This window comes from Anabas testudineus, chromosome 23 (genome assembly GCF_900324465.2).
Source record: "Anabas testudineus chromosome 23, fAnaTes1.2, whole genome shotgun sequence".
Taxonomy (NCBI): domain Eukaryota; kingdom Metazoa; phylum Chordata; class Actinopteri; order Anabantiformes; family Anabantidae; genus Anabas; species Anabas testudineus.
Genome location: NC_046631.1, coordinates 2975629 through 3002907, shown reverse-complemented (window position 1 = coordinate 3002907; position 27279 = coordinate 2975629). Strand labels below are relative to the sequence as shown.

Below are 27279 nucleotides of genomic sequence, written 5' to 3'. Positions count from 1 at the left end.
CGCCTGTGGCCGCAGAGGGCGCTGCACGCATGGCAGGCCGGGCTCCGCGGCCTTCACATCTTTTTGTCTGAGAACTGGATCCCTCTGCCGCTCTACAGTGTGTGCGATAGCCTCGGAGCTCGCGTCCGTAACACACTGTCAAACCACTCCAGACGAATACAACCGCGATCAAAAGCATTAATTCAACACATTCGACCATGGCGTTTCTAATCTGTCGGTAGATCGGTCGTATTTGTGACTGTTCGTTGGAACTTAGTCCGGGCTTGAATCGGGCTGGCTTTCTGTGTGCATCAGTCTTTATTAGCGAGCTGCCGCTCTTCTTGCTATCAGCAATTTCTTTAACTTTTTAAACACTCAGCTTCGCGAATGACTGAGCGCCGGCGGAGTATGGGATCCTTGGTGTCTTAAGAAGCGACTGAAGTGGGCTTTAACCGTTTTTGCATGCAAAAACAATGGCAAATTCGACGGGGAAAAATCTACTAGATCAGCGAAGGAAAGGACAGGCTTTCCTGGACGAGCTGCGGCAATTTCACCAAAGCAGAGGGTGAGATTGGGGCGTCTTTATTCCCAAGAAATACAACTTTAAATCTGTATTGCATGTGACTGGGAGTTAGCCAGAAGTGTTATTTAAACATATGTGCATTTATTTCTTGTGTTATTCCCTCAGATCGCCGTTCAAGAACATTCCTATCGTGGGTGGGAAAGAGCTGGATCTGAATGCTCTCTATATCAGAGTCGTCTCATTAGGTGGATTTGCTAAGGTGAGTGGGAACTAAAAGTAGATTTTCTCCACACTCGGCTGTCTGTGGACTCCTCGCTGGACCACTCCACAACTCGTGCGGATAACCCCGGACAAGTGTAACCCCCCCCTGGGAAAAAAAAATGTTAGTGGGTCGGTGTTGGCCTTGTGCTAGTTTGCCATGTATCTCTATGCAATGTGGTGGCTTGTGTTGTTGTGTGGTTTGAATTCAGAGTCCAACCGCTCGGAGTCAGAGTGCAGTTGGAGCGGCTCAAAATTAGCGGGCACGTTTAACATCGATTATCGGCACGGAGCCCGGCCTCGCAGCAACACCGCTCCGGACGCGGCGCTTCGCCCGGGCTTTTACCGGTAGTTTTCAGCCAGCTTTTTCTTTCTCGCCATAGCCATCTTTTTTCGGCTCCATGGCCGAGCTCGAAATGTAGGCCTCACAGGCCCGTGTAGTAAATACAGCGAACGGCAACAAAACCTGCCCCCGAAACCAAACGGGTCGCCGCGAGCTAAAGCGTCCGTTTGCGGATGGAGACGGTTGGTCGGGACTTTAGCTTCGCTAGGTTTTAACGCCAAAATGCAAATGTCAAGTTAGCTCGTTAGCCACGGAGCTAACTAGCCTCAACTGTAACGATGGTATCCTAAAGGGAGTCTGGCAGTTGTACTTACTGGTGTGACAAATGTAAATATGCCATGATAATAAACACACTCGTGTCCAATTAAACGCCATTGTAGTGAACGTCTGCGTTAGTTTAATCTTGCTTTGCGCCCCGTTCGGAGATATTTACAGCAGTTTGAGAAAGTTATCGATTAGTGATTCAGATCTAGCCTCGTTGGGGGCAAACTTGTACCAGAACAGATGGTTGCTGTTGCAACCGCTCTTTTGTTGTTGTTGTTGTTGTTGTTGTTGTTGCCCGTGTTTTTTTGTTTTATCTCCTAACGAACTCACTTTCCTCTTTCAGGTCTCTGACAAAAACCAATGGATTGAACTTGGGGAAGAGTTTAACTTTCCAAGGAGTTGTTCCAACGCTGCATTTGCTTTAAAACAGTACTACCTTCGGTAAGTAGCATGGCCATGCAGCTCTCATCCTCTCAGGTAGCATGTGGGAAGTGTTTACAAATGTTAGGTTGCAGCCTGCAGGATGTAGTCTGTCTGCTCCCGCTACTAGGAAGCCGCACTACTACAATACTGTGACAGCCAACATTTGCAGTGGCATGCTGAATATGTGCTCATTTACCAATTACACATCAGAAACAAGCACACATCTGTCTTTACTATAAGTGGCCACATGTGCTTTCTGTGTTTTAAATCTGGATGTCAGGGACATATTGTCTGTCATGGCCCCTAAACTGTAAACTAATGCAAGTTATTTCTCTCTTACATTAGTGTAGCCACAGGGCATTTGATTGTAACACAGCTCTAAGGACTGAGCACTCCTGGTTGCTGTAACATGTACACATGCAACCTCCAAGTGTTAGCAGTCAGTCAGCTGCCAGTGATGGGAGTCTGGTGTAAATGTGGCTCTCCCCAACACCTGGCATTTGTGGGGTTTTTTTTTTTTTTCCTCTTTGCTCCTCTTTCTTCTCCCCACACACATCTCTCACAATGATTGTTCCCATCAGTAGCAAATGCCTTGCACGGGATTTCACCTGTGGCCCAGAAACACTTGTAAACTCTCATGGATATTCTAAAGGTCGGCTGCAGGTCACTGGTCGATCTCCTAAACAGTGGCTAATTATCTGTGTATTTGGAGCAAGTTTTCTTTTGTTGTAAGTTGTTTAGCAGTCACTTTGACTAACTGTACACAGCTGGCGAGACTTGTAGCTCCTCAAATGTTCACAGATAAGCCGTAAGTCTTGGCTGCAGGGAGAAACACCCCAGGCACATGTGGACTTGCAGGGCAGTGCTAATATACTTAGCTGAGGTCTCTGTGAGCACCATAAAGGCCACAAACCACTATTAAGCTGTTATGTATTTAGTCTAAAGCAGAAGATCATAATTTGGTGTGAATGGAGGCTTGTCCAACTGACAGGTCAGCAATTTAAGTTGTTGTTTAGTGGAACTACCTATAGAGCTAAGGTGTTGGGTTTCTGTGATCTGATTTATGTGGGAACTTAGCCTCATAGGCTCAGTGAAACACAACATTCAGGAATCTATTTCTGTCTTTGTCTAACAGGCTTAGTTTTGAGTGTGCCTGAAGTACCCGTCACAGAAAGTTAGCTGATGATCTGATTTGCTGAGCTTCCAAAAGAAAATTTTTACGAGGCTGGTTAAAATAATAGACACAACTGTGTCTATTACCGTACGTTGCAAAGAGATTTTTATAAGAACCAGGATGCTGATACTTTGTTTTGCACATGACAAGATTAAGCAGAAAATTATGCGGCGCTGTTAACATCATGACTGTTTGTTTTGTTTTTTTTGTCTCCCTCAAATATTCACCTGTGTTACTGAGAATAGAACTGTAATCATTACCTTTAAAAATATTTTCGGGAAGGTGCATGAATGAGCAATGGAAGCCTGGCAGCAGAGTCGACTGGCACCTTGAATATCACACTAGTGTCGCAACAGCCATCGGAGCTGCTCTGTAAAGTTTATCTAAGGCAGCTCGGTGTGGTGGATGTCAGAGGCAGCAGGCATCTAGACTGGTCTTGCCTCAGCTGAGTCTGATAATGGAGACTGTCCTTGCCTCCCTCGTGGTGCTTTTTGCCAACAGACTATCACAGAAAACTTGAATTCTTTTTTTTTCCTGAGCACTCTTGGTATTTTCAAAGTGATGCGAATACTGTAATCAGTGTGGGGACGAGTTTGATTTTGTTCTCATCCAGGAAGGTTGGAGGTCGCAGCCAGGTTATCGATGAATATCTACTCACCTGTGCTCTTTCAGACTTGGTGTCTCGCTCAAGGACACTTAAGCTGGGTGGATGTTTGCTAATATCAGGTGTTAATCTTGATTATCCAGTTGCTTCTGTAACCACTAGCTGCCTGGGCATTTTTTTGTTGTTGCCTTTTTAAGACTTAGTTGTGAATGTATGGGCAATCATTTATGCATGTGTGTTTTGTAGGTGATGATTAGACATCACAGTATCACATAACATTTAATTAGAAGTAATTTGACTCATTTTTAGTATCTGGCCTTTAACAGTTGCCAACTGAAGTGCAGCTTCCTTTCCTTAGCAGGTAGGAGTGAAGGACACACTGTTGATGCAGGGATCAAACTCATATGTTTCTGTTACATGATGCTCTGTTGACCAAGTCTGCCTGCCTCAGTGAATAGGATGATCATGATGGGGCTCTCTCTGGTCAGCACTTCCCACTCAGAGCGGAGTAAGCAGGACAGAAGTTCAGTGCGAGCTCCCGCTGCCGTCTTATTTGATATCTGAATGCTGCTCGGTAATAAGTGAGTGATGCTTGCCAGAAAGCATCGCTTCAACAAGTTGAAGCAACGCTTTGACATCAGCCCCTACCCATGGCGCGGATTTCATTTCATCTTTGGGGGCAGAAGGGATTCACACTCTGGATCAAAAGCGTTTCCCTCCAAATCACACTGACACACTAAGGGCACAGTTGAAATGCAGCTCTGTTTTCGTCTCGCTTCATTAGCCAGATTGAAGCAAAAGATATCAATTGCAATGAGAGGCGCTCGGGTACACAATGGAGAGAACTGACAGAGTAAGACGTTGCCCAAGAAAACTACGGACGTAAAGAACAGGTGTTACATGGGAAGATTTTCCACAAACCATTCAAAGGTTTACACTCGCACTCAAATTCCTTATTGATGCCTAATGTGTGTCTCAGGCTGACCACTGTCTCTCAGACCTGTGCCAAAGACTGCTATCGCAAGAGAACCTTTTACACTCCAGTAATTTGACATATTTATTTTCTACATCTGTGTACTTTGCACTCTGCTTCACTGGATTGAGTTAGAGTTACTAGATGCTGCTTTCAGTTTTCCTTTGGCTGCACTGATTTGGACGACTCTCAGTCAATACCGTTTCTCATCTGTGCAGTTTTCCTTCCTTCATTAGTAGTTTTATATGATTTGGTAGCGGTTTGCGTCGAGCTTGTGGGGCAACACACTTGTGATTTTGTTAAGGGGGGGGGGAATTAAAAGCCACCCAGTTTATTTTGAAAAAGTGAATGAAATATGCTTTGATAAGTAGATTTGATAAGATAAATAAGGCCTCTGGAGCTGCTGCAGTGTCTGACTTCTTTTCCAAAATACGGTATTGTACACAGAAGCCAAGTCAGGTGACAGATACTCTGGTTCAACCTTTGTTTGCCCTCTCCACTGCATCCCCACTGGGAGTGAATCAAGCCCAGGAGGCAATAACATCTAGGAATCGCTCACTTCGCTCCTGTGCTAGCTTGCATGTTGAAGTCATTGATTGTTTTTGTCTTGAGGTTAGCACGTGGCTAGAAATGTGTCAATGAAAAGAACGGTAGTTTTTCTGCCCCATGTGACAGCAGTTGCTCTAATACACCATGCCATGTTTGCAGGTGTTGTGAAAACTAATCATATTCAAAGGCACCTCTGCATTTTTAAAGCACACTCTGGTTTGATGAGCACAGGTGGCAGTGATCTGTTCTATTTCAAGCCCTTTCAGATGTCACCTTTTGACCCAAATATATTAGGGCCAAGTTAGGTTTTTAGCTCTGCTGCCAAAATCTGTTTGTTATTTTTGTTTAGTTTTTTTAATGCTGTCCATAGTGATAAAACAAAAAAAGCAGCTCCTGACTTACAGCTCTTCCTGCTGTATCAACCACCACCAAGTAATCTGTCTCTTTCAGAGTTGAATGTGCTGCTTCCTTATTGTACCACACTTTTCCCTCTGTCGCCTCGACTGTTTGCAGTGTAGAAGAGCAGGTGAAATCACATTCACAGGATTACTCATTTCATTATTTAAATATCTCCTATTTTAATATTACCTCTCTGCAAAAAACACCACACTGGTTAACCATGTGTTTCTCAACCCCTTCTGGCATGTGAACCCACTTTTAGGGTCTAAACTTCTCATGACAGTGTTTGGACAGTGTTTTAATTGTCATGTGAATTTGAGCATGACACCTTTTTTTTTCCCAGCATGAAAAGAGCTGTAACAGGATTATAATGTCTGATATTTAATGATCTTATTTAAAAAAAAAAAAGTGACATTTCATTTTTGGTTTAGTTAATGTTGACAAGAAGCCTTGATTTCCAGATACACTTAGAGGAATTCACACCTTTTTTATTTTTGTCTCACAGTTTCTACTGTAAAAGAAACAACTTGAACTACTTCCCAGCATTCCACTACCTTTTTTTTCTGCTTGGCCAGTGTTAATTTTCACACCTGTTTATAAGGTTTTTCACGTTACCATTATGCTTGCTGGTCCTCTTCTGCTTTCTGTGGATGCTGATAGATTTTCCTGCTTATCTGAAACATCTGGATGAAGTGACCTTTAATCTGGCTTGCATTAGCTGTGTGGTGTTTTTTTTTTTTTTTTTTTTCTTTCTTTATTTTTCCCTGCCTCGTCCAAGCTGCTGCTGCTGCTCAGACTTTTAGAGATGCTCAGATGATTACCAGTTACTTAGAAAGACGGGCAAGGCAGCACGGACCACTGCCACACTCTGTTTCTTCTTTGTTTTATGCAGCATAATAAGAGACTTTTACCAAAATAAGAGTGGAGCAAACTTGCTATCACAGATACCATCTGAAGGCTTTGAGACTTAGTGTTTTTAGCCTGTCTGTAATTTGACCTGCCCTCCAGCAGTGTTGGCCACCACTGATAGCCTAATCTGCTTCCCTCATTCTCCTTGCTAACAAGCAGATAGACAGATCTGCCTTGTATGTGACAGCGGAGTCGGAATCTGGCTTTGCCTCTTTATTAGTTGGATGACATGGTTACAGTGTTTGCTTGGACTGTTGTGTAGGTTGCAACTCTTTAGTAAAGGTAGAATTGTGTTATCAGAATAAGAATAAGTGTCTCTCACACTTATCTAGAGTGTGTTGTCTGCGTATGGTCCATCCCAAGTACTAGTAACCAGTATCTCAGTATGATCTAGTCCAACTGTACCATTCTAGTGTAAGAAGAAACTTAATAATGTCATTTTCATCCCAGGTCAGTGTTCAGTTTTTTTGTTTGTGTGTTTGTGTTTTAACAGATGTCTCTACTAAATGTAATACGAGGCACCCAGAGCCACCTGGAGACCTGTAAACCATGGCTGGTGTAACTATTCACAGTTTCTAGGGCTGTCATGACTCAAGACAGCTCATGCAGCCAGCTGTCACTAAAAATACACGATTTGTGCAACTTGCAATAACTTAAATTTCACAGATGTACACATAGAAAAACAAAATTCAAATGAGTTCAATATGTCACCCGGCCCTAACCCACTGTGTTCGTGAAGTCTCACAGCTGACAAAAAAAAACCCTGTTTATGATGAGTGCCACAGTAAGGGAAATGATAAAATCTGCAAAATAAACGGCAGCTGCAAGTGGGAAGGGATCAACTTTTAACGTCTCCTTAACCACTTAGAGATGAAGAGACACCGCACACAGGGACAGGATTAGTATTTGGGCGAGGAGGACACAAATTCACCCTCACTGTAAATTACCTAGTCCAAGGTGCTTGAGTAGTCATCAGGTACATTTCCAAGGCGATGGTGTACTTTCACGCTGAAAAAGCAATCATTCAGAGTCCAGCTCGATCAAAGGAGAGCATTCTTTTCAGGAAAAAAGGCCATCACCGGGGCTTCCCATTATATCCAAAAAGATGTACAAGCTCTCGTCTGTTGAAGCGAGTGCTTTGCCTCGACAGGCATCACCTGTCTTGGTGGTGTTCAGGAGGCAACTTGCAGTGTGAGGATTGTTCTGCAAATAGCCACGTTTGTACCAAGGAAATGCTGCTAACGACTGAACTACTGTGCCATCGCTGACTGTCCAGGCTGAGAACTGGAATAAACTGCAATAGAATCAAATAGCAGAGTGTCTTTTTAAATAGCTGTCAGTTCCCTACAGTGACTTCAGTTTTCTGTACTGTAAGTGATCCAACTTTTTCGAGATTGCCTCCGCCATCAATAAAACCTTCCCATGATTACTGACAAAGCAACCCCCTCCCCGCCTCCCCTCCTCCTCGCCAGGCTCTGCTAACTCCCAGCAAACATTTCTATCCAGAAATTGGCAGTGGGTGTGTTTGCATGTCTGCGTCCACGTCCAACAGGGGGCATTGGTCTCCCACACACTGACACGAGCCGAGGGCATTTAGGCGCTCAGGCAGCTGAGAGTAAGTGCAGCCAGGGGTGTCTGCACCGGTGGAATCCAGGTGCCTGTGAGCAAGACATTACCAACGACAGTGGCTGTTTGCAGCTGTATGTCTATTCATCACTTCCTATGCCTCCTCAGTTTCCCACCCTTTGCACTTGCATTTTTGGAGGGAAAACCCTGTGTTATTATTAGATTGATGGAGCACACGTTTCCCTAAACGGCTGTAGTAAAATCACCAAACTGGTGGTTTCTGTCGGTTGGTTGTCTCATGCTGCTCAATTAGGAGGGAATTCATTTTCCCGATCATGCGTGTATGAAAAAGGGGAAGTGCAGACACAAACAGCTGCAGTCGCACACCAACCCCCCCCCCCCCCCCACCACCACCCTCCTGTCGTTACCCTTCTTTCTCTTTTTCCTTTTCTTTTTTCCCCCTTCCCTTGCTCATGCCCAGACAGCGGTTGATGATGCTGCAGTCGGGAGTGGGGCCTATCTCTTCAGCTCTCTCACACTCCCCGCTCTCCCTCTCTCTCCCTCTCCACAAATGAAGGCTGAGTGTATTTATAGTCCAGCGTGTCACCCGGCAGCCAGCGGACGGGGGATTACCTTGGCCACGATGAACAAGGGGGGCCTCATTCAGTAACAGATGTGTCGCTCGCTTGCTCGGTGACTCACGGCCACATAGGCTGGGTTCACCACACTATCGCTGCTGAGGTATATTGCTGTGTGTGTGTGTGTGTTTGACTGACAAATATCTCTGCATTACTATGAGGTGTTATAAAATCCAAGAAAACCGGAATATGTACTTGCATGGTCATGAGGAATGTTTTTTCCTCATGTTGAGTACAGATGCAAAGGGTTACAGTTAAAGTTTAATTGCTTGCTTGATGTTGGAACACAGATGTTCATGTCACTTGTATCTCCTTTTGGCACTGTTAAGATATTTATTGATTTGTTTTTAAAGCTTCAGCTTTTAAAATATGTTGTGGGAAAAATAGCAGCAATTTCCTACGCTGTTATAAAAACACACTAAGACCCATTTTTATTATGACAGCTGATAACTCAGAAGTAGTTTCATCTCTTGCAGTATCTTATTCCTGGCTCATGTGTTTCGCCCTCAGCTATGCAACGCGTTGTTAGTTGTTGCACTTATGTGCTTTTTGGTCTCGGTTCCTCAGTGGATCCTATTTTATTTAACAGGTTTGAGCCTTCAAAAGCACAGTGGACTTGATGACAGTGGGTGTCACTGACTTTGTAAAGTCGGAAAGCAGCAGAGCCACAAAAACTGTGAAGTGTGAACTTTTTAACTGTAATTTAAGAGTAATTAAAGGATTGTAGGCTGAATTCCTTAGTGGATTCATGTTCGATCTTCGATTAAAGCTAAGTTGTACAGTAATTTCCCAGTTTTTGTGTCTAAAGTCTTGTTGCTGTTGAGTTTCTGCAGTAACGTGAAGCCTCTTCCCTCCAATCTTTTTCTTGATTGTGTTTGCGTCTATGGGTGATAGATATATTTAATTTGAATTTTAAGAATATATTCAAATGCCATTCTACTTAGCTGCAAGGCTTATTACTTAATTAACACTGGCCTGTTGTGTCATGAATTTATAACTGTGCTTTCAGTGAATCACAAGTGTCCCGTTGAGGGACAGTCGCACAGAGCATCCTGCTACAGTAGGCGAGTGTGTAAAGTCTGGTTATTAGCTTTCTGTGTCTAGTGTAGTTTTGTGAATGGATGCGAATTTTAATCGGTACTTTTCTCTATTGATTAGGTTTGAAACCAAACTCTTCATTAAAAAATTGCATAGAAGATTCAAATAACAAATTAATTTATAGAACCCCTATTTAATGAGTCCAATACAGAACATGACTGCAGCAATAGAAACCAGGAATGAAACATGTGAAAACCTGCACACAGTCTTGCAAGTCTTTGTTTACTGTTAAAAACATCTACTGAGTCTACTGCATACAAAGCACTTTCCCTGTAATGGGAGACATTTGTTAGTTCTGATTTTAAGTGTTGAGTTGACGGCTGTTCTCACGTAGATTTCAAATGTATACACTGTGGCTCTCAGTGGTTAGTTTGTATGCGTAGGACTTTGTACTCTGCATCACAAAGAAATAAAATGCATTGCTATCTATGCTGATAGAAAAATGTGTCTAGATAGATTAAAAAAAACAAAACAACATATCTTAAGTCACTCTTGGAGAGGTAAAGCGCACATTCGCAGCAAAGTAAAGTCTTGGCTCATCATCTGACTTTTTCTTCTTTCCCCCGCAGATACTTGGAGAAGTATGAGAAAGTCCATCACTTCGGCGAAGATGACGAAGAATCGCAGCCGGGGAATCCCAAAGCCTCTCTTCCAATCGGTGCAATTCCCAACTCTTATAACTACCAGCAACACGTTGTATCAGGTGAGCCAGGACATCATGGTATTCAGAAGCTCTCTCTGCGTTTGCCTCTGTCTCAGTCACGCCCGAGTTTCTGTTATTCAGTCTCACTCAGTGTCTCATTTTTCTCTCTGATCTTTGTACTGTCTCTTCCTCTACTTCTCCTGTTGACCCTTTGAGCAGCTCAAAGACTTAATGCTCACACAGAAGTCATTACAGCAGAGCATCACTTCATCAGAGCTGTGTATGAGATGCATGAGAAACTGGTCAGCCCGCATGTCAACCACATGCATAAAAATGTGTCTCAACATTAGCTCTTTGTTTCAGGGACTTTCTAGATAGCAGAATTTATTTCACAAGAATACGAGGAGGAAGGACACATGCACAGTGCGTATTTTGATGAAAGTCGAGATAGGTTGTGTTTTTCTAATAGTGGTACAAACTGCACAGTTTGGCCAGAAAATCTTTCCACTTCTGTTAGGAAATAGACTGTATTGTAACAACATCAGGCTACGTTTTGTTGCTCTAATGTCAATTGGTCCCTGAACATGAATGTGAAAGAGCAGAGAATTTAAAAAAGAATTATTTTGACATTTTGGAAAATGCTTTAATTCACTCTCTGGCCATGGGCTAGATTAGAAGATTGATACCATGTTTATTAACAGTCTGTTGCTATTGCCAAGTTTCAGGGTGTAAGTGTTCTGAATCCGAGACTGAAAGTTTTCAAAAACTTCCAATGACAGAACTGTGACAGAAAATAACACTGTGTCTATTTGGAAGGCATAACATGGTACAAAAACGTTGGTATGAACTGTGGATTTGGAGAATCGTTACACCCCTAATCCATTTTCCACATCCAACCGTTGGCCAGAGAGCTAATGAGCATATTTTTCAGAATGTCAAACTATTATTTCAACAAATTAAAGCTAGGCTGTTGAGGCTTTTTTATACAGTTCAGATCAGAAGAAACACCTGCGTCATCTCCTAATTCTGGAATTTGAAGAGTTCAGCCCTTAACAATCTTATCTTTTGTAAACTCAGCTTTGGTCCAGCTGATGCTAGTTTTCTTTTTATTTTCATTCAGGTTGTTGTATTTTGTTTAAGATTAGTAAAAGTCCTTGACTATTCATGTCACCCACTGTTTTTGGCACATCACCATCATTTCCATAGTGATTCTTTTTTGACACAGGTTGTCTTGACGCAGGTACCGTAACACCAACTACTTCACTTTCACCTGAACAAAACAACCCTTTACAAAGTTTAGAGATGAGAAGAAATTACTGTGTTGTTTTATTTTTACAAGCCTGGCTGAGGACCCCTGCCACCATTAAGCTCTCTGTCATTGGTTCTCTTCATGAGCTCGCTCTTTGTACTTCACTTATATGACTTTTATTACACAGTGACTCATTTAATTCAGAATGCACCTTGCTAAGCTCTGTGTGTGCACGTGTGTGAACCAAGGCTATGATGCATGCAATAAATGTGAGTTCCTTTTTTTTTTTTTTTTTTAATTTTACGTGGAAGTTGCCACACGCTTGAGCATTGACGAATACTTTTTAAAACCCATGCCCGCTGCTGCTTTTCTGGTGAAAGAGCAGCCTCATATTTCAGATTCACTGTTTTTTGTGCTCCTGGCTACGACCGACCTCTTGTCCCTACTGTCCAATCTCTCACACAGTGAATGCAAGCTGTCCATTAGCCTCACAGAGTTGTGTTGTACCGTTGACCACTGAGCTTCTCTCGGAGGTAATTGACTTTCCTGACAGCAGTTATTGATAAATGGAAGAAGGAAGCAATTGTTTTTTTTTCCCTTCGCCTCAGTTTAGATTAAAGCCTCCAACCTTGTAGTTGCAGGCTTTTGTCTGTCAGTCAGCCCTCTGCCCGCTGAGCTAACTGACTCCAAAACATGACCACTGTGGGAAAAGACACATGACAAACAGTGGTACAGCGGTGAACTTTCTGTGGCTTTGAGCAGACTCTGAGCAGTGGTTTTCCTCTATTTGACTGCTTGTTTTGGTTGATGATGCTTCACTAAGGGTTTGCTGGAGTAGAGCTTTTTAGAATTTGTATTTTTGCAGAAATAGCTACATGAACAAATACACAATTGCACTAAAGCAGAAACCATTCATCTTAAAGCTGCAGTATTTATAAATGAACAATAGTTGAAATGGCAAGTTGTATGTGAATGGGGTTGCTCACAGTGTTATCACATTGTTTTCAGCTGCTACAGATATCAGTCAGAAATAAAGCTTCAAGAACTGATTTCCTGGGCAACTTTCATGCACGGCCCTCGATCAGATTCATATTCTGTCTCCGACAACTTGAGCCCAATTCCTGCAGTTTTGCAAATGTGTCACTTCTACGTGCACGAGCAAGTTGCCTGCTGTCGTCAGTCAGTGCACCTCACCTCACAGTCTGCTAAATAAAAACATGGAGTAGAGTGTGAACAACAGAGATGGAGATGAAGGAGAGATGAGGAAGTTTCAGATTTGTTCTAAAGTGAAAGGAACATGGTGTAACTGAGTTGTTTTTGAGGAAATGGTATATGCACAAATTACGTTGTTGTTATTTGTAGGCACATGGTTCGCATATCAGTTAAATTAGTGCATGCCTGACACTTTAGTTGAACACGTGTCACTCAAGAACATAAATGGGAATCATCAACATAAAACGCTGAATAAGCATTGGGAATGAAGCATTAGGGACGCTAGTGTGAACGTAGCTTTAGAGACTGGCCAGTAAACATGAGGTTGGGCTCATTTTGTCTTTAAAATGTCAGTAAACAAGTGAAAAATTGCTGTAATTTTATGACTGTCGTAGACTAAACAAGAAAGAACGGTTAAGGCAGTACAAATACCATTTGTGAAGGTTGAAACTAAACGTTTGGAGTTTTTGCTTGGGGAAGAAATTATGCGTTTAGCAGCGAAAGAGTCAAACCTTTTCCTCAGAACATAGCAAAGACCAGCACTGAGCTGAAAAGATTGTGAAGTGTGCACTTAGACTTGCACATTCAAATGAACAATGCAAACAAATGCTGTAACTAAAAGGTAAGGCAAGGCAACACTTAATTGATGCCCCAGGCTTAAATTCAGCATCAAAAAGGTGATTATACGTCTGTGCTGTGTATGGAATTGTAGCTTTATTTCCAAAGTATGTACTTAAGTTTTTAAACAGTATGTTATAAGATTATATAAATACTCTGATGGTGTGAAGTGATTAGTAAGAGTTGAATTTATATGACTCTTTGCATTTGCATTGCAGCACAAATGTCGGGCTTTTTAATGCAATTGGACAGGCACGTTGAATCTGTGCTATGTTCACAGGTGCTTTGGAAATGTCGCACTGAGCTCTGGTCTGCCCTGTTGTCATGCTTTGGTTGTACATCTGAGACGAGCATTTAATTCACCCTGTCCATGAAGCCTCATTTGTCACACTGCACTTTGTACATCAGTCCTGTGACTCTCTGCAGATGTTTGGAGGACGAGCACAGACTGCTAGGTTTGGAATGGAGCTGTTGCTGCTATAATAGCAACTCGACTGAATTAGTTTTTCACACTCAAACTTTTTAAATGTGGAAATCAGATTTACTAAGCAGGATGATGGCGTTCTAGAGACACAGGTCTACAAAGATCCTGCAACTAAATAGGATAATCCACTGTATGGAAAAGTGACACACAGGCACACAACATGACTTATAGGATCACTGAATGTGAATCATCTGTCTTCCGAGTCATGGCACACTTAGTGTTTAGAATTACACATCTTTTAATTAAAAAAAAAAAAAAAAAAAAAAAACGTGAACGTCACTGAGAAGGAGACAAACACAATTAAAAGTTGGTGAACATGCATGGTTCTCAGTCACACAAGACACGGCTCATCAAACTAATTTGAACTAAAGACAGATTTGACTGAGCAGCTTAATGGTTTGCTTAAACCAAGTTAAAGAAAAAATAAATCTGACTTCAAGCAGCTGAAGGTGTATAGAGGCAGCATCTTCTCCACTTCTGTCTTGTCCTGCTATATTTGTTTTGTGTGTCTCCTCTGTATTAGTATTTGTGTTTACCTTTGCATTTAACCCCTCACGGATATTCAAATGCATATTTTGCTGTGCTGTATTTAACCCTGAGATATGTTTGTTTCTTTTTGTCCAGACTATCTCCGCCAAAGCTATGGACTGTCTACGGATTTCGTTCCACCATGTGACTACAACAAACTGGTGCTGTCTCTCCTTTCGGGCCTACCCAACGAAGTGGACTTTGCTGTTAACGTTTGCACTCTGCTTTCCAACGAGAGCAAGCACGCCATGCAGCTGGACAAGGACCCCAAACTGGTCACACTGCTGCTAGCACACGCCGGCGTCTTCGACGACTGTAAGTTCCCAATCCCGCTCACTATGTGCTCGTTAGTCCAGTTGTTAAGTAACAACAGAGAAAAGTCATTTTATCGACCTGTTTTATTTACCTATTTTTGATTTTTATTGTGCAGCCTTAGAAAAGACAATGAACCTCGGGTGAGAACTGTGCAGATATTTTTCCTAATTTGCTGCTTTTTTCTTCACCTCTTTGTTCTAGGATCAAAGGTTCTGTCTTCTTAGCACATCCTAAATATAATCCATCAGCTGGGAATTCAAGAACAAGGGAATAGAGACAAATAATACTGAGCTTAAACTCTAACCCTCCCTCTTTGTCTTTGTAGCGCTAGGCAGCTTCTCCGGGGTATTCGGGACAGACTGGAAGGAGAAAACCTCGCGGGATTTTGTTAGGGTAAAGTAAAAATGGTTATGTGTTATGCTTCTGCTTAATGTCTCATTTGATTGGTATATTTAGAAATTAAATACTGTTTTCAGCACAGTATTCAGCACTTTTACAGTACAAGGACTGACTGAAAACATCATTTCTCCTTAGAGAGGAACGTCACAAAGCAGTTTTTCTTGCATGCAGAAAAATGAAATCATAACAAATAATGCAGTGTAGTATTTATTTATCTTCTGTTAGCTTCTCTTGAAGGCCAGAGGTGACAGTAAGCTACAGTTGCCAGTTGAAAGACAAATAATGTCACCAACAAATCACAGTATGGCATCACTGCTGTTAAATTTGTAATACTAGTGAAGTAAATATGATGACGTTTTTTGTAAGGAAAACTTACTAATACTGGGAAAAGGTTTGGAAAATTCGCAGCTAACATCTTCTGTTCATCTGCAGTTCTGGAAGGAGGTGGTTGAGGACGCTGAAGTCAGGGAGCTGATCTGGGACAAGAGCAGTCCAGCACAAGGTACAGTAAACATACTTCAAATAATAATAAATAATAAAGGCAATAAAAGGAGGCACATTTTTTCTTTGTGAATACCTGTGAGAAGTTTGGATGTGTTTAAGCGTTACAAGTCTTTATTCTCCTTGGTAACAAAGATCCCAAATTTGCATGCACTTTCTCATTCTGTTTTCAAATAAATTTTAAGAACAGGTAAAAGCAAAGGAGACTGCAAACACTCAACTTGTATAAAAGTAGAGTATCAAGCAGTTTCTTGTAGCTTGTGATCGTGAAAGATACCAGACACTGATTTCAGCCTCGTCTGGCTTGCAGCTCTAAACTTTTATTGCCCCCTCTCTGTGCAGACGGTACGTCGTGTGAACAGCGGTGGCAGAGCCTCTTCCACCCGCCGCGGAATCCAGGCATCAGTGACATGGAGGCCCAGCGGGTGCTGCAGATTGCCGTTATCCTCCGAAACCTCTCCTTCGAGGAGGCCAATGTCAAGCTGCTGGCGGCCAACCGAACGTGCCTGCGCTTCCTTTTGCTCTGTGCCCACTGTAACCTCATCTCACTCCGACAGCTCGGACTTGACACGTTGGGCAACGTGGCTGCCGAGGTGAGCCTGGATTTTGGTTTACAGATTTGTTTGTCTAGGATTCAGGGACTCCACATGTTGTTAAAGATTGCAAACATGGCTTTTAAAAGAGGTTCCTTTACCTATGTTATGGAATTGGGTCACTACAGTAATGTGGTATAAGTGAACTGTCTCCAAATATGGGTTACTGTGACAGTGTAAACATCTTCTCCAAAACCATGTGAACTTGAGCTGGAGTGGAGTCAGTTTAGTTAGCGTATGATATCACTGTCATTGGAGAAACAAACTGTGTATTGTATTGTTCTGAATAGATTTGACTGTTGGCTGAACCCCTCCCCTGTGCAGGGATTGTCCAATTGTAGGGTAGCAACTGTAACTAGGCACAGCAAGTCTGTCAAGCTTTGGATTCCTGCACATGTTGAGGTGGTGTGCTTTTAAGGCTGGAAAGATGATGCTTGTTATTTCAAGAGTTTGTTGTGTGGTGTCTTGTTTAGCTTTTCCACAGCCAACATCACAAGAGCGACTTGCGTGTTACTCTGCTAAATGCAAGCTGCAGTCATTAGCATCTAATGCTAAGTGGTTTACAACCTGCTACAGAGGCCAAGGGGTATATTGTTCATTAGCTATTCTGTTGGTTTGTGGAGTTATAGTATAGATAGATAGTATATAAGCCCAGCATTCATTCATCACATCCATGGCAACCAGATCATAGAGGTAATTTTCACCTGACAAAATGAACAGTTGTCGAGAAGCCTGCTTTTGTTTGCATCTGTCTGAAATCAGAGACTCAAAGTAATCTGCCGGTGTTACTGTTGTAAACAGCCAGTAAAGCTGTGTGAGAATTGAAAACCTGGCAGGAGGAGTAATAGAGTAGTTGCTTCTGGTAAACTGTTTAGGCGGTTTCCTAAGAAATGAAGCTACATTTGTATGAGATGCATGTAGATGAAGCTGTCCTATTTTTAGATACTGTATGCATAGGGTGCCCGATACAATCAGCTAAGCCTTTGATGTGATTAATTGGATGGTTGGTTTGGGACACTGAACATGTTGTTTAGATATGTTACTGCAAAGCCTTGTTTTATTAAAATAAGTAATAAAAAATACTAGAGCAAGTCCTGGAGCATCTCTTTTAGTTGCCTATATGTTGTGAACAGGGATATAAATAATTTGCAAGTCAAGTGACATGCTGTGCTCTGTTATGGTTCAGTGTAGTCATTATACAAGTGCATGTAACTGTCAAGTTAGTGTTTTAGGTTTCTCTTTCTGAGCCTGAAGAGGACAGTCTGTTCATTTGTAAAAGATGATTGTTTTACACAGCATCATTAAGTAAATATTGTGTAAATTCCTGTAGCTCCAGCTGGATCCTGTTGACTTTCGGACGACTCATCTGATCTTTCACACTATCACCAAATGCTTGATGTCCAGGGACCGGTTCCTCAAAATGAGAGGTGAGTTATCTGGTCTGTTCTGGTAACTTGTTTGCTTAAGTCAAATGTAGCCTGGACAAACTATTGCTGAAATATTTGTGTTAGTATTTGTTAAAGTTTTTTTTTTTTTTATGTGTGTCTTCAGCCATGGAGATCCTGGGCAACCTCAGCAAGGCAGAGGACAACGGTGTGCTAATCTGCGAGTACGTGGACCAGGACTCGTACAGAGAGGTGATGATGCTCCTCACCCTACCTGACCTCATGCTCCTCATGGCCTCCTTAGAGGTCCTGTACCTGCTGGCCCAGCTTGGAGAGGTTCCCTGCAGCAAGATCGCCTCTGTTGACCACAGCATAGGTAGTTTTTTTTTTTTTTTTTTCTTAACATACTCCTTAAAAGGCAGATTCTGTTTTCTCCCAAGAAGCTGATCACTGTGCTGATGCTTGTACATTTTCTTCTTTGTTTCTCTCTGATCAGATCTGTTAGTGCGATTAGTATCAGTTGACCTTCATACGTTTGGACCAGACGCCCTAACAGCGGTGCGGTTAATTGAGCACCAGGCCAACGCTGACCAGGCAGCCGAGGTACGGCCCCAGCTGGTGGAGCAAGTACCAGCAGCCGTGCAGGGAGCACCAGCACCTGGTGAGTGTTTGGACATCTCCGCCATCTGTCAGTCACACACAGTTCCTGACATTCCTGAACTGTCAGTGCACAGGTCCACAGGGCTGCAAAGTTATTTATTTGCTGCGGCTAGTGGACAGCCTGGTGGGAGCAAGTTCATACTTATTAAATCACTAGGCTACTATTTTTGTTTGCAGCTCTGGCCTTTTTAAACTTAAATGTTGTTTTCCCTTGGTCTCCTCAGTAACAAGAGTCCCAGTTCAAACAACTCAACCACCACCTGGCATCGTTGAACTAGATGGGGAAAAATTTACACTGCAGTGGTAAGCCTGACAAATAAGCAGAAGCATACATCATGAAGATATAACTGATTTGTATCGTATACTACTTTACTATCTAAGGAGGAGAGCATTAGGTCATCCGATGATTTCATGCAAACATTTATTTTGATGTCCTATCTTTCTGTCTGTATTCATTTCTGCATCTGTTTTTTCTTTCTTCACCAGGCTAAACGCACACTTTGAGACAAACCCAGACGGGTCAGTGTCTCGATCGGAAATGTACTCCGAGTACTTAGCCACCTGCAGTAAAATGGGACGGAGCAACATCTTGAACTCCACTGGCTTCCTCAAATGTCTGCGGTGAGTCCCGGTGCCCCTTCTGCTACACAGCAATTACTCCATTTGGCTTTCTAAAGAAGTTTTAACACAGCTGTTTAGGTTTCTAATAATAACATTGGTCCTCCAGAAAGATACTAGCCAGCGTTGAATATGAAAGATGAATAGTTAATGTAGTTAATGATTGTAGTTGAACATTCAGATCAGATAATTACATTCAAGTCATTTGTGCATCTATAAGCTTTTTTTAAACTGTGTGCAAATGATTACAGTAGGGTTTGTGACATTTGGTATTTAGAGTAAATGCACCTATTGAAATGAAGCACCCTGTAATTTACACTTGTAAAATTCACAGAACGGTGTTCCCCAACCACACAATGCGACGGCAAGAGGAGCCCAAGGCTAACGGCCAGGTTCAGATCCTCCTGGTAGGGTTGAGGCGGAGGTCGATCCCCCTGCCCATCCAGCTGTACTACCAGCAGCCTCAGCCGCAGCAGCAGAATCCAGCAGTTGCTCCCTCACCTCCAGCAGCCCGACATGACGTACCTGGAGACCCTCAGGCGCCACCTCCAGGTAGAACTAGTAGAAATGAATTATCTTTACATTCTCTATCTTTTCCTTTGGGAGTGATTATGGAAATATTTTCATCACAAGAGGCTGAAACATAGACAGACAAAGAAGTTACTCAGAGGGAGCTCACTAGAAAAATTGAGAGGAAGGCACCTAAGCCACATCATGTGTTGTGAAAGCGAACACATTTGTCAACGTTGTTCTGTTTTATATAATAATTTAGATTCTCTGGGTGAACATTTTGTTTTTGCCAACATCTCCGATATATTCAAAATGAAACACTGCAAGAACCAGGCCATCCTGCTAACAGATGTTTCATATTTCCACACACGATCATGTTCATTAGAGTCATGTGAATGAAATGGCCATTATAGCTGGTAGTGAATGAAGCAGCAAAATCAACCTAGCTTTCAAATGTGACCCACTTAGAGTTGGTTAAGGGGATTATGTGAATTATACAGAAATTTCCCCCTTACAGTTAATTAGGAGTTACTGTTGCAGTAGTAAACTACCCACCTCATTCCTAGTTTTTGGCTCCTTTACTGCTCATTTTGCAGATATTTTTGCACAGTTTCTACCGGAAGATTGCATTTAGCTTGCATGTGTGTTACACAAAATGCAACCCACATTTCTTTTTGTTCTGTTGGATATTACATATTAGCTGTGCATGTTCAATGTAACAAAATTGACTATTTATAAACTGAGATTAAGTTCTAGATTGGCTCTAAACCGTCTGTGTTTGTGTGTTGTGCACTGCCAGGCATACCTCCCGTGCATCCCAGTCTTGGACCCCAGTTTATCCGTGCTCCAGGCCCCAGCCTCAGCACAGGTGGTGCCACCCCATCCATGACTTTGACCACACAGGAACCTCCCAATGCAAATCACCCGACTGTTTATCGCCACCCAGTGCCCCTGCAGGTGCCTCCACAGCCTCCGCAGGTTCCTCCGCAGTTACCACCAAATCCTCTGGCAGCAGTGCAGCAGCAACAGCCACAGGTCCGGCCTGTGGTGCAAATTCCAACATCAGTACCGGCCTCCCAGAACCACAGCCCCCAGAACCCTACGGCCTCTCCTGTGGCTCAGCAACACTCCCCCATGCTCCCCACAGGGACTCCCGTCACACTATTTCAGCAGGTACCACAGGGCCACATCCTCACAGCCAGGGTACAAGGTGTTTGCCCTCCGATCACCCAGCATTCTCCCCTGTCTCAAACCCCTCCCTTGTCTGGTCCTCAGGGGGGAGCTCTCCAGATGGATCCTGCAACATCTACACCCTCCTCCATCCAGGTGGGGGGTGGTCAGGCATTAAGCATCACAAATGTTCCCAATTCCCAAGGGTCACGTGTTGCATTTCAGAATATTGCCCCTAAACCAGCACCAAACCAGTCAGGCGGACCAGCACCCACGATATCCCCTCTGAACCAGCAGCCTCAGCAGCAGGCGCAGAGCGTAGTAATAGTCAGTCCCAACCCCCAGCAGAGCCCAGCCTACACCCCTGCCATACACCAGATCGTTCTTGCCAACCCCTCCACCATTCCTGGTGCCCAGACTATACAGATAGCAGGGCAGCCTGCAGCTGCTTCCAGCCCCTGTCCTCCTCCTCTGTGTCCCTCAAATACACAGGTCCAGCCCAATCAAACTGTCAGCCATGCACTGTCCATGAAACGGCATCAGCAGCAGCAGCAACAACAGCCGCCACCGCTCCAAATTGTTTCCCAATCTCCTCCCTCTCAGCCTACCTCCACTGAGTCCAGCTTGATCAAACAATTACTGCTTCCAAAGCGAGGGCCTTCTACACCAGGAGGAAAGCTCATCTTACCTGCTCCACAGGTCCCCCCTCCCAACAGCACAATAGCCTCTAGTCCACAAGTCCTCTACCAGACAGGCTACAGCACCCAGAATCCCTCCCCTCAGCCTCAGCAGCTCAATGTCCAGCTGGTTCCTGGTCAGCTTCCTGCTGCAGGAGCTCCAGCCCTCCAGACAGTCCAGCTCTTGCCAGGCCAGCTCATTTCCTCAAGCAGCCCAGGGGCAACTACCATAATCCAGGGCCCCACGGCAGCTGGACAAGTCACATTCACCGTGGTCCCCAACACTGGCTTCACAACCTCTACTGCTGCTGTTGCTGCTGTCAGCCAGGGTGCTGTGGCTCCGGGCGTTCTCCCTCCTCCATTCTCTACCGGAACAGTGCCCCACCATGCCCCAGCAGCTCCACCACCACCACCACAGACACCACCACTGCCAGCTCCCCTCAGAGGAGACAAGATAATTTGTCAAAAGGAGGAGGAGGCCAAGGACGCTACGGGGTTGCACATCCATGAGAGGAAAATAGAGGTGATGGAGAACTCCTCTTTGGCAGAAGGAGATTCCTCCATTGGCAAAACCAGTAACGGTGATGTTGTGGCAGGTGCCAAGCTGCTAAACGGTCGGAAGTGCATGGAGTCCAATCTACCTCCATACCACTCAGGGAACAGCCAGGGGGCGCTCAATGGCCCAGCTACGGAGAGTCATCCTGCTAATGGGAAGCAGGCCCTCTCCCCTGGCCTGAACACCCCTCTGGAGGGCAACCCCGACCCCAAAAAGACTCTAGTCAACGGGGTGTGTGACTTTGATCGGGGCGACAGTGGTGGCAACTTTAACAAAAACATTCCAAATCACATTGCTTCCAAACAGTACTTGGGGAACGGGGAAGTGGACCCCTCTGAGAAGAGTCAAGGTTCAGCCTCCTCTCTCCCTAATCCTCATCCCTCCCAGCAGGACACTGCCAAAGCCCAGCAGGCTGAACGCCTGGCCAACGGGCCCCAGGCAGTAGGCAGCAGGCCTCCCTCGGAATTAACAAATGGACCTTTGGGGCCCGGGCATGCTGTGCTAAGACAGCAACTGCTCCCCAACTCCTCCCTCCCTTCCACTGTTACAGTTACCTCCCAGAGTCTTGCTGCCTCTCCTGCAAACGGAGTGGCCTCTGCTGAGGCTCGAGGCCTCAAGAGGCCGGCAGAAAATGAGGACCGCAGCGCAGCGGCAGCATCCTCGGGGATCCCCAATAAAGTGGGAGTGAGGATCATCACCATCAGTGACCCCAACAACGCCGGCAGCAGTGCCACCATGGTGGCAGTGCCAGCAGGAACAGACCCAAGCACAGTAGCCAAAGTAGCAATAGAGAACGCCACTCAGCAGAGGAACTGCTCGCCCACACAGGCAGCTGGCTCAACGGTGAGTCACTGTAGGGTTAATCTCACACTAAGCTACTTTTATCCACAGTGTCTCCTAGTAGTGTAAATTGATGTCCGGTCTGTCACAAAATATGTCACAGATACACTTTGCATTACCAGGTTATATACATCGTCTGGCCTTAGGCTAATTGACCACATAGTTTCTTGATTAAGTCTCTTCAGCTGCAGAACAAAGTTAAACTTGCAGTAGAAAAGCTACCAAGCAAACAGCAAGGATCATCTGCAGTTCATCTACTTTTTATTACTTTGCAAAGATTAAACATTTACGTTCGCATTTACATGTGAGGTGCTGTAAAAGAAACAACAGTAACTGTCATGTGTGCAACACTACACTACAAAGGTATAGCCTCCGTCAAGCCCGTGCTTTTGGCACGCATGCATATGTGTGTACCTGCTGGCAGAACAAGACAGCTCATCAAAACATTACTCAGCACTTCTACTGTCAGAAGCTCCTCAGGGTGTGTTTTTAAAACGCTTCCAGTATTTGATTCTGAAATAAACGGTTACATGACTGAGTTGAAGTGCCACATTGTGTCCTAGACTAAACATACAAATGCAGTTGTACAGTTAGAACAGGGAATGTGTCCGATTCCTGTGTGCGCACGAGATAGATGATTAACATCTGCAGCAAAACAACATATTTCATGGAAATAGCAACGGTTTAAATTTTTTATATGTAACATAATGTCAAACCTTTTGGCACGGTCCTTTGTTTCAAAAGATATATATATTTTTTGGTTTTTTTTGTTTCTCTGTCATGAAAAATGAATCATCAGTGAACATTTTTCACCTTCCCTTTGCAGAGGGAAGGATTTAATGTTTGGAGGTTAAGAAGGTGAGACCAGTTAAGACCATGTGGCTCTCACTGATACCCACCTCCTAGATTAAAGCAGCTGAGAGAGCAACTTCTGCCAGACAGACAGGCCGGCGTTACATCTCAGCCGACAAGATCTTATTTCTGTAATATGGGTGGTTATGACCTCGGTGGATATTACAGTTTTTATTTAGAATTATTACTTAATGACAGATTTTTACAGCTGCTACTGTCCGTCAGGATTTAGAAATGGTGAATATGTTTCTACGTGAGATAATGGTTTATTTTTTGGTATTTTGGAATCCGGGGGGGAAGAGAGAGAAAGAGAGACTTGCAACAAATATCCCCAACTGGAGTCAAACCAGGGAAACGGCGGTTTTGTGGCATGCATTGTAACCACTCAGCTACTAGTGTAGCTACCCTTTTTTGACTTTTCTCATGTTGCGTCTCTTCCCAACAGCCGACCGTAACCCCGTCCCCGCCCCCTGGATCCCAGCCTGCACCAGCGGGTAACCACAGTCCTCACCTCCCAGCACAGCAAACCTCCACAGCACCGCCAGAGCAAAGCAGGAAAGCGGGGCAGAACTTCAAGTGTCTGTGGCAGTCATGTAAACGGTACGTGTCCTTACAACTGCTGCAGACTGCCCCATGCTCGTAATTAACCTTAGCCGAGCCACTGCCAAGCTTCTGCTGATTCGTTCTCATTTCCTCTGCAGGTGGTTTGAAACGCCGTCCCAGGTGTTCTACCACGCAGCAACGCAGCACGGAGGAAAAGATGTCTACGGAGGCCATTGTCTGTGGGAGGGGTGTGAACCTTTTCCCCGGCAGAGACTGTCCTTTATCACACATCTACAGGTAAGACACAGTAGTCATCCTCTGACTGATGGTGAAAGACTGGTTGTACAGGCGAAATATTGCACAGGATTTTCCCTTTTTTAACGTTTTTCTTTTTGTCTCCCAGGATAAGCACTGTTCTCGAGAGGCTTTGCTGGCTGGACTCAAAATGGAGGAGCAGCAGGCACAAAGTCCCAATCAAGCTTCTTCCCAGTATGTGCACCTTTCTCTGAGTCTTGAGATACACTTGATATACTTTATACCTTCCTGTATGCTTGAAATTAAATGAGAACATGCTATCAAGTATCAGAAATGTGAAGTTGTTTTAATCATCATGGTAGAATTTTTAAGCCATTTTGCCACTTTGACATTCAACATAACACACAGTAGTATGTGATAGATGACACTGATATATTGTTTTATGTGTTCTAAAGGACTCCGCCAGTGGCAGGCAGTACTCCAGCACAGCGAGCACCGAAAGCAATCGTCAATCATCCGAGCGCAGCTCTTATGGCCCTACGCAGAGGCTCTCGAAACTTGGTCTTCAGGGACTTCACTGTGAGTAGAACAAAACTGACCCGAGCTATGTTGCTCCTAGAATTTCCTGCAGGGTCACACACACTAATGTATGACGTGCTACTGTAAGTTCTTGGTTGGCCGAGATGGATCTAAGAATCCTGAATAAAAAATAAAAAAACAATTTGTTGTTTGTTAAAGCAAGTACCTTTCTTTAACTACAACACTAATACTCTACCAGCTATAACAAATGTATTCGTGACTCCATATTTTTTTTGTTTGCTCTCCCAGGATGAGAAAGAGGGACCAGTGACTAAACACATACGACTAACTGCTGCCTTAACGTTGAAGAACATCGCCAAGCACTCTGACTGTGGTCGCATGTGAGTATCCTGCTGGTTTTAAGAAAGGTTCACTTGAAAAACCTTGCAACACCTACTGTTTTTGTGCGGCTCGAAGGCTCATGTTTTTTTGTTTCGTTTTTTTTTGTTTTCCTCCCCCTTCTCTCTCAGGTTGGTGAAGAGGCATGAGACGCACCTCTCTGTGCTTGCGCTAAGTAACATGGAGGTTTCCACCACGCTCGCCAAATGCCTTTACGAACTGACGCGCACGCTCCAGGCTTAACGCCAAAAGGACAACCTCTACCACCCCAACCCTCACCCCATCCCTCTCCGGAGACAAGGAAGGGGAACTGGCGACCGGTGAGCCGTAGCAGGTCCGCAGGGGGGAGCAGAGGGCAGGAACCGGATCAAAGACCCTCCTTCTGCCACGCCTGCCCCACCACACAAGCACCCCTCTCATCCTTCACTCCCTTCTACGCCAACCTGTGTTCCAACCCCCCCCCCCCCCTCCCTTCCACACACACATACACACAAAAAAAACTGCCACGGGGTCTTCCACCAGCTGCCCACCAGGGGGAGCTCTTTAAGACTGCTTCCCCGAGGGACTCCACCGACGAAACCCCAAACACGAGCACATTTTGTTTAAGTCCTTTTCGTTATTTTTTTAATTATTTGTTCTCTTCGTCTCGTGAACTGATGTGTGCGTTGGAACGAGTGGCTGCTGACTGAAGAGTACAGGTGGACGGGGGAGGCAGGGAGGGCTGCAGTGGGGGGCTACTGTAGTTGGAGGAGGACTCAGCTGGCAACTGGCGCAGAGATTTTTGTTTTTTGTTTTTTCTTTAGAAACTTGGTAGCTTGGTTTTCTTACTTGAGTCAATATATTTTCACTTATTTATTATTGAAATGAATACCATTACAATTAATAAAAAAGAATCTTGTAAATATGTTGTGAATATATATAAAGAAGATCCTCTTTCATGCCGATGCAGCCACTGGAGAACTTGCTCTGTGGAGTAATAGAAGCATTACTTTGGTAGGATTGAATAAAGTAGTTTTTTGTTTTGTTTTTTTTTTGTTTTTTTGTTTCTTTGCTTTTTTTTTTATGATCCCTGGTAACTTGTATCTAATGTGATTCTATACTCAGCAGTGGATGAATGTACTTAAAAACCTGTAAATATTTCTGCAAAGGTACTGATGCTGTAAAGCTTAGGGAGGGGGAAAAAACAGTTTTTTGTGGAACTGTGACATTTTTTGTATTATAATACCTTGTAGAACTCATTTTGCTGGCTGAAAGAGTATGGAATAATATATCTCATGTCATTTTGTAGAAGAAAAAAAAAAATATTGAAGGTATTCTCTTCCCTTCCTCTTTGCCTCACACACCCTCCCCTCAACGCGCGCACACACACAAGTAACATATATCCACTGTAAGCGTTTTGTCATCGTACGGGCACAGTGCGCGTACCAAAATTTTTTTGTATTTGTAAATTGGTTTAAATACATGGAGTTTTTATACAGGTTTTCTCCTGTGTTCTTTGCTTTACGTGCAGGTATGATATTTTCTTCACTACTTTTTTCTATCTTAATACAGTGTGGAGTTTTATTGTACTATTTTTTCATTCTTAATACCATGCCACATTCCGGCTCACGTCCTCAGACTGTCCTCTCTACCGTGTGTTGTGTAACATTTCTGACTGCCTGTCGTATTAGCATCTGACCGGGGCGACCCAACCATCCTCATTTCTGCAGTGTCAGTAGGATGTGTGATTATACATAGATCTAACAGTCTGTTAGAGATTGGCTTTATTTACTTTGGTGACTGTTTATAGTTTTTAAATAAAACACTGAACATTTTGCTTTGGTTTTACACTTGCTTCTTCTCCTTTTCCCACCAGTGTCTCTCAACATTTCTGTCTTTTTTACCACAGCGCTTTGGAGACCGTCAACTTATTGCAAAACTTTACAATGGACTTTACACTTTGATTAAAAAATAAGTACACATTGAGCTGGCTTTAACAGGGTTAAAAAGGTTCAACAAACGGCTAGCGAGTGAGCATGCTAACTAGTTTAGCTCAGCATAAACGGGTATAAAA

The 27279-nt window shown here is 43.7% G+C and overlaps 1 protein-coding gene across 1 annotated transcript; it reads left to right on the top strand.

The window, feature by feature from the left end:
* arid2 (AT rich interactive domain 2 (ARID, RFX-like)) lies at nucleotides 1-27042 on the top strand. The gene is made up of 21 exons (XM_026362364.1): nucleotides 1-544; nucleotides 668-761; nucleotides 1711-1808; nucleotides 10270-10403; nucleotides 14531-14749; nucleotides 15075-15142; nucleotides 15581-15650; nucleotides 15992-16242; nucleotides 17573-17669; nucleotides 17794-18003; nucleotides 18124-18288; nucleotides 18512-18590; nucleotides 18774-18908; nucleotides 19240-19457; nucleotides 20215-22661; nucleotides 23956-24110; nucleotides 24212-24350; nucleotides 24457-24542; nucleotides 24764-24887; nucleotides 25137-25228; nucleotides 25358-27042. Exons 1-21 carry the CDS (start codon nucleotides 453-455, stop codon nucleotides 25467-25469), a joined length of 5085 nt encoding a protein of 1694 aa, XP_026218149.1. The 5' UTR covers nucleotides 1-452; the 3' UTR covers nucleotides 25470-27042.
* The last annotated feature ends 237 nt before the right edge of the window (nucleotides 27043-27279 follow it).